The sequence below is a fragment of the Dipteris shenzhenensis genome, chromosome 20 (genome assembly GCF_047967505.1).
Source record: "Dipteris shenzhenensis isolate YYH24624 ecotype China chromosome 20, Dip_SZ_1.0, whole genome shotgun sequence".
NCBI lineage: Eukaryota > Viridiplantae > Streptophyta > Polypodiopsida > Gleicheniales > Dipteridaceae > Dipteris > Dipteris shenzhenensis.
In genome coordinates, this window is record NC_141615.1 from 3,332,408 (window position 1) to 3,352,490 (window position 20,083).

Consider the following 20,083-nt stretch of genomic DNA (forward strand, 5'->3'; position numbering starts at 1 on the left):
CTGTGGAACTAATCTAGAAAGTTACCCAACCAAAGTGATAAACACTTTTGGGAAATTTTAAGTAATCGTAAAGAACATTTTTTCATGTATGGAATCAACAAAGCTTCTAATAATTTGGCATTGGTTTGTCAAAATTTTGCCCATGACGACTCGACGTATAGGAGACTTAATGATGGATATTTTGAAATTAAAAATACACTGAATTTAGAGATTAAGATAGAGGCCGAACTCCATTCATTTTCCATGACACCTTTATCCACAAATTTTCCATTTATTATGGGTATATACAAAGCCCATAAAAACAATTTTAGATGGATCACCAATGCTACAGGATGCACATATGATGAAATCGGACTTATCAATGTAAGAAAACAATACAACATCTGTGCTCAACAGATAACAAGATCCCGTATGCAAGAGAGAAAAGCAGATAGTATGGAGAATCAAATTTTTGATTATTGTAAAACTGATACAATAGATGGCGCTGCCTCCCAGCCGTGCGCTCCTATGTGAGAAGCTTCGATGGTGTGCTAGAAGCAGTAGAGGACGGAGGCTGGATGCTAAGGAATTAGGGTTGCTGTAGCTAGTGATGAACATGGGCTTCACAGGCTTGCTCTTATATAGCCACCAGTCGTAGTCGGTTAGACCCAATTGGGAGACCGACCCAGTCGGCCCAAAATGGCCGATTGGAGGTCGGTCCCAAAATAGGCCACCGACCACACGTTAGAACCGTGACGCAGAATAGAGCAACTAACCTATGGGTTGCCGATCGGCCCAGGGCCATTCAGGATCATCTGGGGCTCCAAATGGGCCCCGTAACCCGAGAGAGGGCAGCCCCAGGAAATGCTCCATCCACCCTCAGTGCGGTTAGTCATGGGATGCCTTCTTGCACTTGCATGTAGCCTAGTTGGCAGTGTGCCAACTCTATCTAAAGCCATCCCGCCATCAGGCCACACATGGCCCCCAGCTGGTGTCCGAACCAGGACCTATCGGATAACCGAGCTACTCAAATGCCTTCTCCTCATATGGGGGGGCTTATAAGTAGAGTTAGCTGGTTCCCGCATAGTTACACGAGAGCGGAGCATTGATATCTAACACCCCCCCTCAATGTCCACCTGCAAGTAACTTACTTTTTCAGCCCAATGCTAAGTCGATGAAGATGCCTCTCCAGCAAGTCTCTTCCAAGAGCCTTCGTGAAGATGTCCGCAGCATTCTTTATAGTCGGACAATACACCAAGTCGACCTCTACATCCCACGATGAGCTCGCATACAAAGTGATATTGAATCTCAATGTGTTTTGTGCGAGCGTGGAACACAACTCTGATTATCAGATGATAACTACGTAGGCTTGTTCTGCACTGCACCCATGTCCCCTAAAATCCTCCTCAACCACACTGCCTCACAAGAAGCAAAACATGCTGATTTGTACTCAGCCTTGGTAGAAGAAAGAGCAACTGTAGGTTGCTTCTTACTGACCCATGACACAGCTCCAGATCCAAGTGAGAAAACAGCAACCTGTCACTGATCTCCTACTATCCACGTCTCCTGCCCAATCCGAGTCACAAAATCTAGTCAAGATGTTTCCCTTGGTATAGGTGATGCCATAATCAAGTGTGCCTTTGATGTATTTCAGCACCCGCATCCCTACCCTCCAATGGGGGCTTATTGGAAAACCTGCTTGGTACACCAGTCACAAAGCTGATGTCCGGCCATGTGTTGCACAAGTAAATCAAACTTCCCACAAGCCTTCTGTACTTCACTTCATCCACCAGTGGTGATGAATCCTCATTTGAGAGCTTCACGTCAACCTCCATAGGGGTGCCAACTGTCTTGCACTCAGCCATGCCAAATGCCTTTAGTATCTCTCCATCATACTTTAGCTATGAGATGAAGATCTGTTTTGGCTCTTGCCAAACTTCAATCCCCAAATAGAAATGCATCAATCCGAGGTCTAGTCATTTCAAACTCTCTTCCTAGTAACTGCTTTGTCTGCGAGATCTTTTCTTCATGGTTCCCTGTTATGACAAGGTCGTCCACATAAAGGACCACGATCATACACCTGCCTCCTTCTCTGTAGATATACAAATTTGCATCAGATGGGCTCCTCCTGAACCCGGTTTGTAGAAAGTAGGCATCAATCCACTGGTACCACACTCGTGGGGCATGTTTCATCCCGTAAAGTGCTTTCTTCAGTTTACAAACTTTACCTTCTGAACCGGGGATCACAAAACCTGATGGTTGTTCCACGTATACGTCCTCCTTGAGATCTCCATTCGAAAAGGCAGATTTTACATCCATCTGAAACCCTGTGCTGCTAAAGCCAAAACACTGCGAATTGTGGTTAGTCGAGTTGTGGGAGCAAAAGTATCTTGATAATCAAAACCATGTACCTATGCGAATCCTTTTGCCACGAGCCGAGCCTTGTACTTATCCAACGTGCCGTCGGACTTATACTTGGTCTTGTACACCCACTTGGTGCCGATGACCTTGCGTTTTGTTTGTCAATCCACAAGGTCCCAAGTGTTGTTCTTCATTATGGAGCCATACTCCGACTACATAGCCTCCATCCACCTATCATCACCATGTGCCTCTTCAAGACACTTGGGTCCTTTTAGCACGGATCACGTAGTTGACCAAGTGTTCCTGCGCCCTTCTTTGCTCCTCTAATGTCTTGGACCGGCGGTGTTCGGATGATTCCTCCTCAATGGCTAGAGGTTCTCTGCCATCCAAAAGCTGCTTTACCGACTTCGGGAATGCCCGTTGCCGTTGTGGTTCTGTAGGCTCTTCTTCCTCTTCTTTATCTTGAATCCTCCCAAGCACCGTTGGGGGAGTTCGATCTATTGTTGATGGTTGTACTGGATGGATATCCTGGTCCTTATTGTCTGGGAAGGAAGCACCCTCCTCCAATTGATGCAGCTGTTCTAAGAAGACCACATCGCGACTTACTATTATCTTCTTGATAACAAGATTATAGAGACGGTAACCCTTCACTCTTCACTGTAGCGCAAGAAAATACACTTTCGGCTCTTCGATTCCCATTTTGGTCCTGTTAGCATCAGGGACATGCACAAAACAGTCACATCCAAAAACTCTGAAATGTGCAGCTGAAGCTTTCTTACTAGAAAAGGCCTGCAGTGGAGTCATCCCGTTCACATCCTTCATGTAGCTACGATTCAAAATGTAAACTGCCGTGTTACATGCTTTAGCCCAGAAAGTCTTCGGCAAATCTTTCCCTTTCATCATACTCCTGCCCATTTCGCAGATGACGCGCATCTTGCGCTCTGCTACTCCATTTTGCTGTGATGTATGTGGCGGGGGTTTCTGTTTCTTGATCCCTTGACTTTTGCAATAACTTTCGAATTCACTTGATGTGAACTCACCATCTCTGTCTGATCTTAACTTCTTCACCTTCCTCCACGTTTCTTTCTTGACCATTACATGCCATTCTTTGAACTTACTAAAAGCCTCATCTTTAGTCTTCAGGAAGTATATCCATATCCTTCTACTGTAGTCATTGATAAGCATCATGAAGTAGTAGGAACCACCCAAAGCTTCCATCTCCATCTTTCCGCAGAGGTTCGTGTGAACGAGCTCTAGAGGAGCCTTTGCCCTGCTGGCCTCTTTAGGAAAGGGTTGCCGATGCTGCTTGCCCTCATCATGCAAGAGTCACATACATTGGGCAGATCTGTAATTTCTAGTAGGTCTACAATCATTCCACTTTTATGCATCTCCTTTAAAGAACTAAGGTTTAGATGACCAAACCTCTCATGCCACAGCTTAGTGTTGCTCACATCAGCTCGAGCACTAAAAGCTGAGAGTTCGTAGATGTTGTTGTGCCGTGTACCTTTACCAATGACCTTCCCTTGAAGATCCAAAATCTGTGCACCATTCTTATCGAATTGAACTTTGAGGTCCCGATCCGTGATTACAGAAATGGACAACAAGTTCCTCTTGATATCTGGCACATAAAGAACATCGGACAACTGTTTTACAACTCCATCTTTCTTGAGAGCAATCGTACCTTTTCCTTTTGCTGGACATTTTGCATCATTGCCGATTGCTACCAAGATGTCATTCCGGATGTAGAGAGGTATACCAATCCTTCCAATTGGTCATGTGGCGGGATGCACCACTATCAATAATCCAAGGCTCATCCGCAAGTACATGAACTGCCTCCGTGTAAATCTCCTCAATTGCTACGAATAGCTCTACTGTTATTGCCTGTGCGCTGTTGCTGGACTCTTTCTTTACTCCGTTCTTCTCATTTGCAATCTTCTTTCGGCACTCATTCTGCTTGTGCCCTACCTTGTTGCAATAGAAGCACTTGATCTTCTTCTTTCTCTTTTTATCATTAGAAGAAGATGGGTTACCAGAGTCCTTACCCTTACCTTTCTTTGATCCAGCTGAGAAAGCCGAATCTTCTCCAATCCTCATCTTTTGAGGCATCTACTCCTCCAGAAGCATCGCGCTGAAATCCTCAAAGTTGAGGGGTGGATTTATGTTCTGCGTATTCAGTGCTGTAACAAGAGCATCATACTTTGGTGGGAGAATCCGTATGCACCTTCGTGCTAGATTCTCACTGGTGATGGTGATGCCAATCGCAGTCATCTGATCGCGCAGATTCTTCACCCTGGTGATGAACTTCTCTGCCGTTTCAGACTCAGATAGTTTCTCATTCGCGAGTTGAGTCTCCAGATTCTGAATCTGCGTCTGATTCATGGTCTCATACTAATTTTTTAAGACCGTCCATGCCTCCTCCGCTATGGTGACATGTTGAATTAACGCCATGACAGAATCACTTACACTGCAGACAATAGAACACATCGCATCTGCATTTCTTCTTATCCATGCGAGAATCTTATCTGCATTTGGTACTATCTGTTGTCCTGCTTTGGTTGGATCCGGTCTCGCAACCGGCTTCCCGTCCACCCCAGTAGCAATACCGCAAAGCTCATATGTGCTTAGGATGGTCTTCATCTTGAACTTCCAGAGTGGATAGTTAATGCCGTTCAACTTTTCGCTTTCGCCGAGCAGGTGGGATTCGCAGTCTTGCAGGCTAGGCCATCTCTCACAATCTGCTTGCAAATAGAAAAACACTACCAAATCTTCTTGCTAGAGCCCAAGCTCTGATACCATGTAAGAAAACAATACAACGTCTGTGCTCAACAGATAACAGGATCTCGCATGCAAGAGAGAAAAGCAGATAGTATGGAGAATCAAAACTGTAAAATTGATACAATAGATGGCACTGCCTCCCAGCCGTGCACTCTTGTGTGAGAAGCTTCGATGGCATGCTGGAAACAGTAGAGGACGGAGGCTGGATGCTAAGGAATCAGGGTTGCTCTAGCCCGTGATGAATATGGGCTTCACGGGATTGCTCTTATATAGCCACCCGTCGTAGTCAGTTAGACCCAATTGGGAGACCGACCCAGTTGGCCCAAAACGGCCGACTGGAGGTCGGTCCCAAAATAGGCCACCGACCACACGTTAGAACCATGACACAGAATAGAGCAACTAACCTACAGGTTGCCGATTGGCCCAGGGCCATTCGAGATCATCTGGGGCTCCAAACGGGCCCTGTAACCCGAGAGTGGGCTGCCCCAAGAAATGCTCCATCTACCCTCAGTGTGGTCAGTCATGGGATGCCTTCCTACACTTGCATGTAGCCTAGTTGGCAGTGTGCCAACTCGATCTGAAGCCATTAAGCCATCAGGCCACACATGGCCCCCATCTGGTGTCCAAACCAGGACCTACCGGATAACCAAGCTACTCAAATGCCTTCTCCTCATATGGGGGGGCTTACAAGTAGAGTTAGCTGGTTCCCGCGTAGTTACACGAGAGTGGAGCATTGATATCTAACAATCAATACATGCTTACTAAAAACATGTGTCTCACAACCTAAAAATAAATGTGCTAAAACTCAACATGAGCTCTTTCTCAAAAGTGGCGTTAAATGTTCTTTTTGGTGGGGGATTGAATCCCTTTATGACTACTCTAAATCTTCCCGATAAAATATTCAGTATTTTTTCTGCCGACATAGCACAATGCTATGAAAACATTCCTCTAGAAGATGAAAATGGTATAGTTAACATCATTAGGGAAATAATCACTATGGCATTCAGGGATAGTAATTGCAAATTCATCTCTTTTTGAAAGATGCTCATTCTCCCATCGAAGGAAGTTGTACCATTACTAATGGACTTGATCTAAACTATGATATGGAAACTGTCGTTAAGATTAATTCATGGCTTAAACATGTACGTTCAACTAGACAACATGACATGGAGGCAAAAGATGGGGATTTCTATGGGCTTATCATGCTCACCTATTTGGCACAATCTATACCTATTTTACTTTGAGTACAAATTTTGCATTAATCTTGCTAGACAAGGTAGATGGGATATTCTAAAATGGTTTCAATATCCCTTTAGATATATCGATGACATTTGCATGATCAATATACCTAACCTGATGAGGTTCTGCTCCCCTGGGATTACTATATTTTACCCTCTGGATTTTGTGGAGATTATTCGTTGACACCACAACATTTTGCCGATTAGAGAATGGCTGCATAATTGGTACCAGCGCTAAATTTCTTAGCACAGAGATCATTATCACATCCATACATAATGGGATGTTCATCATCCTCAAATATGATAAGAAGGATTCCCTCCCTTTTAAAGTATCAAGATTCAACAAAGTGGACAGCAATAGACCATCAAAGCTATGTTATATGGGTATATGCTCTCAAATTATGCCTATCCTTTACATTTGTAACAATCCTAAGCAGGCTAGGTATTTTATATATGAATTGTTCAGATACTTTTCTGATAATGAATGCAATAGCGTGAGACTCAAAAGGATTGTGTGTAACTTTCTCAAGGGTGATTTTCTTGGCACTTTGATCAAGACTGAGGACCTAATAAAATTTATATAAATTCTACCGTTATAAAGCATCAATATTCATAAGAGATTGATAACAATAGGGATTATAACTGACTTTCTCATAAATAGTTGTTTCTGAAACATTGATCAACACTCATGATCTAATCAGGCTTGTTCGAATGTCATGCAATTCTAAAGGTCGGCACCATGATCCCCTCCCTACGAGGAGGCATGGTGACCCTCGTAGGGTGCCGGTTTGTGATTGTGCGGGCGGATGATTGGGTGCACGTGCACACACACAGTGTAGTATAGTGTTGAACTAGCACTCACTACTGGATCTTGACAATAATGGAGGGGGATTCTCCCTTATCAATGGTAAATAATTGGAACAAGTATTGCAACCCGTATGGAAGTCACGTATCACTACCAACGACATTTATACATAGTCATCTCTATGGTATATTGGATGGGAGCCTATGGATGATTATACTATGAGGTTCTTCTTCTTCTTTTTTCCAAACTACATTGGAAGACTATCGAAAAAGGGCTCATATATTTACATGGTTTTCATGGAAGAAATGCATGAGAATTATAAATAATTTTACGTGGAAATACTCACGTGGGAATGAAACGACCCATCGCAATGAAACGACTGGGTCGGCTTGGTGCCCAAAATGGCTATAAAAGCCACCCATACATTTGCTGCTCATTGCGCAGTCTCCTAGTAAGCTTGTTGCTAGGGATAAAGTCTCCTACTAAGCTTTTTGCCAGTGATAAACGCTCATCTCTCTCTATTCATAGCCACAGCCGATGGTATCCTAATACTGCATCTAAATGCCAATACAGGTCTTCCACTACTCTTCTTCTTATGCGCTGCGTTGAGCCAAGCTCGAATCTTCTAAAGCGTGGGTCTTCTACTCGTCCTTTGGAAGCATCCACAAGGACTCCCAAGCTCACGGACGGACTTACAACCTCCTTGACGTAAAAGCTAAGCATATAAAAGACACGGAGGGATCAGTAAGCGAAAAGTCATGGCTATAGGAAGGATTCTGCAAAGGCTAAAGGACTAGCTAGCAAGACGTGAACAGGATCTACAACTCATATATCTTCATTCATGAACTAGTCTTTTACAAAGGTAAGACATTCTTTATAAGCAACAATCTTTGCATACACTTTGCCGTAGCTTGATTGAAACCTTCTTGACGATAGTCGCTCCTCTATAGCCTGCCATCAATTTATAAATTCTAAATCCCATGCAAATGGCTGCCTGGTAAACTACGTGATGGCTGCTATGTGGTATTTTTGCCAACAAGCTAAAGTCACGTCCAATTATCACCGGAACTGGCTGGTATAAACAAGCATGGCCCTTGAAACTTATGTAAACTAAGGGAAGAAGCACGATATAGCTGAGGTGACATTCATTAGGGTTAGCACTATCTACCATATTTGTAGTAAATACATGCTATAAATACTCTAGTGAGTTACGGTCATCACGACTGGCTTTTTGACACTCCTTGCCTCTTGATCTAGTATATGCATACGTGAACTTTTATGCTTGACAAGGTGGTGATCGGAGATGAATAGTAATGGCAACAAGAAATAGTTCTTTATACATAGAGGTTGAATTGAGGACTTGTTATAGACTGCGCATCACTTGGACCTTTTTTAGGTATGCTACAATATCACATGAAACTCTACTTTTCATGGATTGATTAGTTGGAACATCATGGCTCTATACTTTTAGCAAGAATGGCCTGTAGTAGTGTGTGTGATTATAAGAATGACTTGAACATGAAAAATCGGGGTCGTAATACCTTCGGAGTATTAAACAAGGTTTGAAATGTACGACCACGCTCCTCTAATGACACTATTGATTCTTTCACTAGCTAGAACAGAAAGATCAGTGGATGATTTTCATTAATTGACCTTTGGTCATGAATTTATTATATCTCTCTCACCCTCTCTTTTCCCCTCTCTTGGGGTAATTATGATTCAAAAAGGAGTGAAGAACTTTTCACCATACATATATAGCATTTGGATACCTGTGAATCAAATATTGGGGTGCCACACGATGCACTTCCATCCAAGGTTGACTAAATTTGCTATTATAAATAGCGTAGGATATTGGGACATCGATAACAAGTGGAGCTACATATTGAAGACTACAGTCCCACAAGTAAGGGTTCTTGTTCTAACTTGTCCTTCTTGTGGATGGATGTAGGTGAGTGGAGCTCCCTCAATATCATTCAGTATTTATAATTTTGTAATTTTGTAAAATCTAATCCCTCTATGTAAAACTATTTGTCATGTACTGTCTTGATTGATAAGACTAAGATGGATAATGTTTGTCTTAAAATACACACACACTAGCGTGCGTGCACAAAATACGTCAATCATTGCCCTTTTAAAACCCAAGGAAATTTAGATACACACATAGAAACACACGCATGCACATGCACGTGATCCACAAGCCCAAGGGTGGCAATGTAGTAAAGGAAAGAAACAATTTGTAGCTAAAGTGGAGCATGCTTTTGAAGGGTCAAGTAAACATTATGCACCTCAAAAGATGTGCTATACAATATTGAAAGGGCTAACTAAGCCAAAAAAGCCATGTAGAGATCATGGACACCTCAAGAACATCAAGCTATCATAAGTTTGCTAACACAAAATAATTCTAACCATGTCAATTGGAACTCAGGTGCTTCACAACATGTGTCTTAGACAAGATTAGTTCAAAATATTTGATCCATCCATGAGTGCTCTACATGCCAAGACAACTTGCAATGAATCTACTCTCAATCATATAATATGTAATAGACTAATAGATTTGGACATGTTTGGGATGACAAAAAAGTGGCTTTGTTCATAAAAGAAGGAACCATTGGACATGGACTAAGTCATGGCATTTTCTACACGGTAGCAATGCTCCCCCCTCGACAAAATACGTGTATGCTTGCACATATTGACTCTCAACTGTGGCACTAGAGATTTGGTCATCCTTACTTTAAAATCCATTGCAATTGCAAAATTATATGAACACGATCAAGGACTCCCAATTGTCAACGAGTGCAATTTATGTGAAGGATGCCTTTATGGGAAACGACATAGTCTTTTTCCTGGAATCAAGAGACTATAGCCAAAAGACTAGATGATGATGGTGCATAGTGATATTGTATGGTAATGACAAATATGCCTTCCTTTCGTTGGTGATAGAAAATACTTTGCTATCTTCACTGATGCTTATACCAAAAAAGTATTTGTCTACTCCGTGAAGCAAAGGTTTGAACTACTTGACAGCTTTCAAGAGTTCAACACAATGGTGAAAATTCAGTTGAATTAGTTTCGTAGACAACAATCATAAATCTATGGATAGTTGTATTTGCCTAAGACATAGTAACAAAATGGTGTGGTAAAAAGAAAGAGCCACATCATTGTTGATTGTGTGGCATGGTGCAAACTAAGAACATGCCTAAGATGCATTAGGTAGAACTAGTTTACATAGTGATTTATTCGTTATGTAGAAGAATACAAAGCTTATATAAGTTTGTATCATCTTGCAACTCACAGGATGTTTACTTCCTAAGATGTGGTGTTTAAGCAAAGCAAGGTACTTACTATCACGGTTATGGAGGGAGCAAATAGACTATGATTTTGTGGATTACCTAGGTCATACTCATGGTAGATAGCTTGTTAACAAATATTCCGCATTCTATGGGGATGTCTATAATTCTATATATATATATATATATCCCCTCCCCCCCCTTTTTCCCCCTTCCCACAGAGTGCATCTTGTGGTCAAGAAGACCAAGAGGGTTTAGGGTTCTAGCATGTACAAATGTCCTTTGATTTCTTAATGAATGATCCCTTGGGGTGTTTTCGGAGTCTTTAGTGTGAAGGGTTTTGCGTTTGTGACTTGTGTGAGTTTGAAAGGTCACTTGACCTTTGCAAGGTGATTAGATTAGATTAGATTGTGTGACATCATCTATGATGTCAACATCATCTATGATGTCAGTGAGATTCTACTCATTAACATCATCAGTGGAAGACATGGCTACCTCTTGACTATAAAACGAGGCTTGTACAACTTCAACATCTGCATGCAAATTGTCTTTGTCTCTTTGATTCTCCTAGTTAACGGCTCGAGATCCACCTGCCATGCTTATGCTAAATTTTTCTCTCAAGATTTAGGGAATTCGACCAAATTTAGAGATGACTATTATTGCTAAACAAGCCAACCTGCTGCATCGCGTCATTTGGGAGCTCCTCATCAACTTACTTTCAGGCCGCCACTGGAGGGAACATTTCTTTGCTGCAGATGGTCGATGTAATGCTACTTCTATCTCATTTTTCAAAGGTAGTTTGAACAATTGTTCTTTATTGATGATTGATTTGCTATTGCTATCCTCCAAGAGAAGCCACTGCTTAGAATTAGGTCATCACACTGCTTTTCTCTGCCAGGTTTTCATGTTGCACATGTTGCCACCAAAAACCTGAATGTTGCTACATGAGGAAATCTGTACTACTATTTCTTTTGATTGGCCAACTCAACAAGACCCATGCTATCTCTAATCTCCCATGAATCTGATTGTACAGATTGCCCATACTTGGATGATGTTCTAAAGCTAATCTACATTATTTTTTCCTGATTGTTTCCTTCCATACAGCTCTCTTATTTTGACTCCAACCAATAGTGGCTAGCTCTATCCTCTTCTCTTTTTCACGCTTGACAAAAATGCACTAGCCATTGATTAGCAGTTTTACTTCTGTTTCTTGTGATGGCTCTCTCTGCATCTTCTCTTCCACTAAATACCTTGGAGAGATTCTCAGGGACCAAGTTCCCAACCTAGCAGATGATATCTTGATGCAAGAGGGCCTTTGGGAGTTTGTTTCCTGGAGATGAGGAAATACTTGATTCAGATTAGAGGCATGTAAGCAAGTGGATCATTTTGCATGTCAAGTTCTTGTGGGTTGTATTATTAGTACACATGTCAAGGTATTGGGTGTAGTCTTCTACAATCTGATCCCATACGGGTTCCATTGCAAGCTTTTACACTTGTTGAGGCTATGTCTTGCTGTAGAGTAATGAAGTACAAGGATTGCAACTTAATAATGTTTGACCTTTGTGCCTTGACCCAACTATGACAACTAAGGTAATAGCTTGTTGCTTTTATGTAGAGTGGATTGTGAAAATGCTTGAAGTATCATCACGCTTTTAATGAGGATTGTCATTTTGTTCTCATCATTTGCATCTACCACGTTCAAAGACATGGTGGCGCAGAAGATCATAGAATTATGGATGAAACCTCCAATAGAGATGAGTACAACAATACTGCCCTTGTATCTTCCTTGTCAAATTGGAGGGGTGGAAACAATTCCAGTATTACAAGAGGTTTGGTCACAAAGAAGCTTTTTGTTTCAAGAAAGAAAAAGAGCAACAAGAGCCCATGTGGACCTATTGCAAAAGGTGAGACAGAACAATCAAACATTAACAAATTTGAAGCCAATGCTAACACCATTCAAGATCTTAATCTTCAAGATGAAGACTGTGTTTTCAGAGTTCCCTATTTTTAAGTGTGTCAATCCATACAGGTCCTCTACCCTGGGTAGTCCCCCTAAAGTGATTGTATTTCTTATCTTGTGAAGCCTTGGTTCTATAAAAGGTTTCGAGAGAGTTCCTATACCATAGACTCAAGGGGGGTGACATAATAACAGTCTCCGCTATTGGTTGCAAATTGATTGAGGGGATAGTTGTGGCATTAGAGACGCATACAACGAGACCGTCTCTTGTAGTATTGCAGTGGAGTAGGAGATCAATTACATTTTACGATACCTTTCGCTCCAAGGAGGGGTTTGTTGGTGTTTTCAGAGTCTTTAGTGTGAGAAGGTTTTAGGTTTGTGATGTGTAAGTTTGAAGGGTCACTTGACCTTTGAGAGTACATTAGATTTTATTAGATTTGTGTGACCATCTATGATGTTAGTGAGATTCTACTCACTCACATCGTCAACGACGTATAGTGTGTGCCAAAGACAAGGCTATAAAATTAAGATTGTTACTTGGCTATCACAATCAATCAACTTTAGCATTTGCCTCCACATTGTCTCCATCTCTTTGATTCTCACCATGGTTGACACGTGCAATCACGTTCGATGCGTACCATTTGATATTAGTGCAGTACTAAACGAACTAAAAAATCTTAGGCGTACATCCGATCGTACATTCGATACCACAAAAAAGACAGATTTTAGAGTTTTGGAGTAGATACTTGTACAAGCTTTAAAACTTGCACAAACATGTAATATAGGTGCTTGATGGAGATAAAGAGGGAGAGAGATGAAGATGCTTGATGCAGCTTGAGCCCGTCCCTTGTTGGAGATACAGAGGGGAGAGTCGAGACTCAAAGTCGGAGGTAGATGCTTAGTGTGAGATCATAGTGAGGACTCGAGAGAGAGGGGATTTATATGGAACCTTGCCATTTGGGAGGCCCAAAATCTGTTTGGCAAAACCACCACCAATAACAAAACCAGTCATCCAAAACAAACGAACAGGAATTTATATTTTATTTTAAATTTTTTTTAAAAAGAAACATACATAACGTACGGATCGTACGGAACGTTCCATGCGTTGAATGAGGGCAGCCATGATTCTCACTCTCTCCATGTAAGTTTTCCATGATTATACTATAGTTTTAAACATCAATGCTGCTGATGCATATGTTGGTGAGTTTATGTGTGTATGTGAGACTCGTAATGAAAATATTAAACAAGCTATGCATAGCAGTGTAACCTATGTATCATTCAGGTGTCACCATATGTAAGTGTTAGGCTCATTTCTGCATACTGTTTCCATATCCAAAAGTCCACAACCTTACGTTCTACTAAAACCAGAGTTACAATTTCATGTGCAGACAACAAACAAGAATTGATATAAAGAAATAAGTGTAATCTCAAGACTTTCAAATTTATTAATTACAAATTGAAATGTCTAGTATATCCAATATGATTGGGCATATGAGATAGAAAGTATAGCACATTTGTATCCTTTGACAAGACATCCAGTGCTATTCACAATTCTTGAGGTCGCACAGGTTTATGGCAGCAAGAATCCATGCTTGAATATATAGCTTGTAAGGCTTTGATTACTGCTTTGCACTAACAATGCCCATGTGCTGTCAACAGTTTACCCTTGCAAGTGTTTCTACCATGCAACCCACCTTGTCTCTACCCACCTGTCCAACAGGGAACCCACCTTTGGAAGCAGTGAAACATTAATGGAGGATACTCTAATGAGGGGGAAGAAAAGAAAACCAATAGATGAGATTTCTAGGTTGCCTCTACTATCAAAATCTTCAAGGTTCTCCTGCTACACTTCAGGTTCTGCAGCTTGACGAGATATGGAGTCTTCAACATTCTTGCTGCACTTCAGGTTCCACAACTTCATAGAATCGTCATTTGACTTACTCAGACTCTATGGCATTTTCTACAGGATGTTCATGTGACTTTGAAGCTGCTATCAGCATATTTTCCAATTTGATTGTTGGAGCTACTGGTGGGAAGTTTGGATGGGGTGGCAGTTCCATAGGATGCTCCTGGGAACCTTTGTTGTTTCCTTCAGGATGTTGAAATGATTGTGAAGCTGATATAAGCACATTTCCCGATTCAGTTGTTGGAGCCACGACTGGGACATTCTGATGTGATGGAAGTTCCATAGGCTGTTTCTCAGATCCTTGGTTGTTCGTATCCAGATGCTGAAATGACTGTGAAACCGGTATCAGCACATTTCCTGATTTGGTTGCAGGAGACACTGGTGGGACATTCTGATGGGATGAACACTCCTGGTTGTTTCTTTCAGGATGTTGAAATGAATATGAAACTGGTGGCACCATATCCTCCAAATTGGTTGCCGGAGCTACTGAATGCAATGGCTTATCTTCCGCTTGAATTGATACTGACTCCTGCATGCTGAGGGAGGGCTTTTCCTCATCTTGCAGTCCTGCCTTCTGATATTTAATCGCAGCAGCAGCTCCAGGCATCACAGTTGGAGGGATAGGAGGTGGCACCCAGCTTGTGCGCCTCACTCGGCCATCAACAGTAGTACCATCTAAATCAGCTTCCCCTTGGCTACCGGATAGAGATGTGCTTCCCATGCCATTTATGTTGCCATCAGTTAAATGTTCCACGTCAATGGACTTTCCTGTAGTTTCAGGAGACCTGCTAGGAAGACTATATAGTGCTGGTTCAGTTTTCTTTTGTCTCCACCATGGCATTACATCCACCGCTCTTCTCCCTGAATCAGAACTTTTTGGTGATACAGAAATTTTCTGAACATGTGAAGCATCATCCTCTTGTAATGGAATAGATTTTGTGCTGTGATCTGCAATGGACCTTGAGGTGTACATCCTTGATTTGGATGGGCTGTTGTTATTCTCAATCTTGACAGTCTCCCAAGGCTGCAGGAAGTAAATATTTCATTATTGGTAGGTCCTTCAAACAAGAGGAATAACTTACGACTTTTCTAAAAATAACATTAAGAGACATGCAATTGCAAATCTGCCATTTAGTCCCATCTCGGAGTGTTACAACGATTAATTAGGTGAAAAAGATAGCAACGTCTATTCAGGACACATCCACAAACAAAATTTTAACACACATTATTTACCCATTCCACAAGTCAGTCCTTGAATATTGTGTTTATGATCTTCATAAACATAGGGCAAAGCAGAAATGATGAGATAATGATTATTCTCTTTCTAATATAGCACCTTTGCTGTGATTAGCCAGTCTTCTTTCTTGTAGCTCGAGGAGACATATGTGAATCTAACCCCAAACAAGGATTTATTATTACCATTATTTGAGCCCTTGGGATGCCAGCTGTAGGAAAAAGGTAACTCATACCTAAGAGTTTGTCTAGTAAATCCAAGAGCAACAGAAATATAATCAGATGTAATCTATTTAATCTTAATAGTTATTGGGATCTTTGCTCCTCCCTATCTCACTCTCTTTAACATGCATAAGGAACGTGGAAAGAGACATGGAGAAGATAAGAGAGTTTCTAATTTGCTACCTTTGTACAATCAGTTGTTTTGTCTGGGAGCTAAGGGACCTTGAGGCTAGTCAAGCATGGAAAACAATTGAATCAATCCAAACGAGGTTCATAGAGGAAAAACTAGGAGCCAAAGCACAAACTCCTTACCCAACTTTGCTGGCAGATTCAGCAATGCTCCCTCTAGAAGGAGCAGCACAGCAATTTGAAAAAGATGGACTCAAATAGGCCCCTTGCCATGAAATTCTCACTAGATGCTTGACAAGAAATCTTACAAAGAACACCCATATATGCTTCACAGAAGGTAGCAAAAGCAAAGGAATGTAATGTGATAGTTGGTACAATGAAGAATGCTAAAATGCCAATAGAGCATGGAAATCAGCAGCAACAGCTGATTAACCATAAGGAAAAGAGACTATAGAAAAATGGTCAGATAAAGAGCATAAACGGTTTGAATAATCAAAGGAGCTGAAGAAAAATCCTAGGAAGTTCTTCAAGAAGCTATATTCAAAAAAAAAATCAGGAAGGACAATGTTTGTTAAAGAACTCTATGAAAGAGAAGGGGAGGGGAAGAGAGCCAGAAGATCTCTACAAAGGCCACAAATGGAATAGGGCTAACGAAAGGGAAGACCTCTAAAAAGGCCATAGATGGAATAGGGCTAAAGAAATTAGCAAGCGGACAAGTCCCCCAGCATACAGTGCCTCTTAATAGAAATGCTGACATAGGGAGGGCAGAAAACCAAAGAAATGCTAACACTCATAGCAAATAAGGCCTTGGAGGAAGGTTTTCAGAAAGAGGGGCAGATCAATACAATAGTTTCGATTCTCAAATACAAAGCACAATAGGATCTTTACGGTAAGTAGCTTAATGGCCAAGGTCTATGGAACCTTCTTGGAGTAAACATTCAGCACATGGGCAGAAGAAACCAGAATATAAGTATTGTCTCACAAGTTGGTTTTATACCTAAACACTCCAAGGTTGACCACCTTGTCACGATACGAGCGCAACAAAAGGAGCTAAAGGTAAGAACAAGAATGGTACCCTGCAAGAAACTATGGGAAAGGATGGAGGTGAACATTGCGAGGACAAAGCTCATGATCATTGGGACACAGGACAAGCAGATTTCTAAGGGAAGGAACTAAGTGGTCTCATCACACAAATATTAGGGTCTAGGGTTGGAAAGCACTTATAAATGGAAGACATGCATGGAAAAAATAGATATGGGAGGCCTGAAGGCCGTATATAGCTTCCAGTCGCACTTGTGGAGTGGGAATGAGGAAGTTCTTGTAAACAATGTTGGTGCATGAATCGGCTAATATTTCGTGGGAGATCATTTTTAGTTCATCTTGGACCTCTTTTTGGAGGCATTTTGCAGCCCATTTGCTTGGGTTTTAGTTTGATAAACTTTCAGTTCTATTACTGCTTGCATTGGGAGCTCCTTTCCCTCTCAATTGCTCGCATTGTTGGCCCTTGTGCCACTGGGGTTTGCCTTTGCAGGTACAATCAAGCATTCAGTTGGGTTTTAGCCTTGTTGAGCTGCTAGTGTTTTAGGGGAAACTTTGAGATTGCAGCACATATCCCAGCACAGGATCTTTCTGGTTGCATTGGGAGCTCTTTTCCCTCTCAATTGCTTGCATTGTTGGCCCTCGTGCCACTGGGGTTTGCCTTTGCAAGTACAATCAAGCATTCAGTTGGGTTTATGCCTTGTTGAGCTGCTGGTGTTTTAGGGGAAACTTTGAGATTGCAACACATATCCCAGCACAAGATCTTTCTGGTGTATTTGAGGAGCATCCTCAAGCCTAGTATAGGCTTTGGCAGTGATATCTATTACTTGAGCAGGGTGTTCACGAATCACAGCAAGTGAACTTTGTTGAGATTATTGCCTTTTTTTGTTTGCTCAAATGGCATAGCAAAATCCGAATGATGACTTTCAGTTGCTTGCCTAGAAGGATTGGTTGGATGGCATCAACTACCCTCTTTGGAGTTTTTTGATTCGCAATTTGTAAGTTGCCAAGGGCGTCTCGGATTATGTTATGGGTGATGAGGCCCGTCCCGGTCCTATAGCACCAGGTACTCCTCCACAGCAAGGGGGGGGTCATGGTGGTGGTGCAGGTCCTGAGCAACAAGGACAACAAGCTGCTCCGGTTGGGCAAGCACCTGCAGGTATTACTCCTGAGCAAAGGAGGTGGGAAACTCGTAATGATCAAGCCTTGTCTTTGATTTCACATGAATATCAAGAGGTTTATTGTCCCTCATATTAGGTCCTACCGGACTGCTAAAGCAGCCTGGGATATTTTGGAACATATGTATCAAGCTTGTAATGAGGCAAGAGTCTCCCCCAAGCTTCAGATCTAGACCACCAAGGAAGCCAGTCCAACTAAGGGCTAGGTCATGCGTGTACTAATCCGTAGGCTCCTTAGACACCCATATATTGAACCCCTCACTTGTATTTATAAGCATGGCTCCTCTATCTTTAGCACCTAACTCCTATTTGAGAGTTATCTCTTAAATGACCTTGCTTCTCCATAAACCCTCACTTTTCCTAAATTATCCTAGTCCACAAGATCTAAACCTCATCCATGCTAGCTCAAGCCCCAGCTTCAGGTTATTCCTCACCCAAGGTTAGACTGCACCAAAACCCTCGACCACAATCGATATTGGGTTAGTCATTTCCTGCCCCTCGCTTAGATGCCCCTAAACCCTAGATCTAACCAAATCTTGGTTTTAACCCTAAAATTCCAATGTGGTTAACACTTGGTTAATCCTATTAGAGACATAACAATTTGTTGCATACGAATTCTTCCTCAATTTTAGTATCCTGTTACCCACAATTGCACAACAATTTGTTGTACTCTCGAAATACTCCATAATGGCTCTACAAAAATTAAATGTACTACGAAAGCCAAGCAAGTTGGAGAAATTTCCATAAAACCTCCCTTTGCTTCGTACGTATATATGTTTCCATCCATATTGTTTGTACATCCTATAGATTGTGAGAAAGTCCAACCGTCCAATTTCACAGAAGTCCCTTGCATGGGGTGCAATCATACTCTTAGTCGATAACATACAATGACATTGCCTACAACAAAGGTGTAGACAATAACATGTTAAGTCTATATAGGTAGCAATGATTGACATTGGTAGAACAATTGTGTTATTTCTCTAACGCCAGTTGTTTATGAATGAACTTTTGGTGCAACCAACATTGTTTGAAGCTTCGCATAGGTTTGAAATATGAAAACACACGGCATGCTTCATGCTCCTACTTGTGCCTTTACAAAGAGCTCAAAAGGCTTGAAAGCAACAATGTTGCAGTAAAGCCCACCCGAGAAAGGCGCTCTTAATAAATGCCACAAAGACAACATGATAAAGGCTCTAAATCAAGTACAAGACACTAGCTCTAGGGGATGGACTCGAATAAAAACACTCGAGAAAGATTAAATAGGATAGACATACGGTACAGAAGCTTGTGAAATGAATGGTTCCAAGTGTAATACAGACAACACTAGCACTCTTCTAAATCCAGCTATACTAGCCCTGTGATTCCTTTGTTACATCAACCACAACTGTTATATTTCAAGAATCAAGCATGCTCATAACCCTAAACCCTAATTCAATCACTATCAAGAGGGACCTTTTAGACAAACCCAAAGCTAAGATTGAAATGAATTGGCCTGCATTAGCAACTACAACTTGGACGATTAGTGCAAGAGAAACTTCATGTCTAAAATATGGCATTGAAAACTAGGTTACCTACTTATGTCACATGTATTCAACGGTGGTGCAGTAAGATACATCCATTCTAGTATCTATACATTTGTACACATAACAAGGCCGAGTTTTTTCCATTCAAAAGAGGGAATCGGCAGGATTCAGCAATGACAAAGGGGGCATTGAACAGTACAACTAACTTATTCAGTACTATGTTATCAGACCACAAGTATTTGTACAGAGAGACATTTTTATCACTTCATTATTATCTAAGATGCAAAATGAAAAGCAAATACCTTGCATGGGAGCTCGGCAAATGCAAAACTGAGGAGACAAAATTATTATATAAACCCATAATGATGAAAACCAATCATATCACCTTCGCTAAAACTTGTAGTGTGAGTTGTGGTATTGGATGCATGGGTTATGACTATACATAACATTGT

At 41.5% G+C, this 20,083-nt stretch overlaps 1 protein-coding gene across 2 annotated transcripts in view; it reads right to left on the minus strand.

The window, feature by feature from the left end:
- Nucleotides 1-13,948: 13,948 nt before the first annotated feature.
- LOC147889138 (uncharacterized) overlaps nt 13,949-20,083 on the minus strand; it is a 74,911-nt gene continuing 68,776 nt past the window's right edge. For both annotated transcript variants that reach the window (XM_087391699.1, XM_087391698.1), the window contains exon 12: nt 13,949-15,332. In XM_087391699.1, coding sequence (XP_087247825.1) covers nt 14,340-15,332 — 993 coding nt within the window. In that variant the 3' untranslated portion in view covers nt 13,949-14,339. The remainder of the gene's footprint in view (nt 15,333-20,083) is intronic.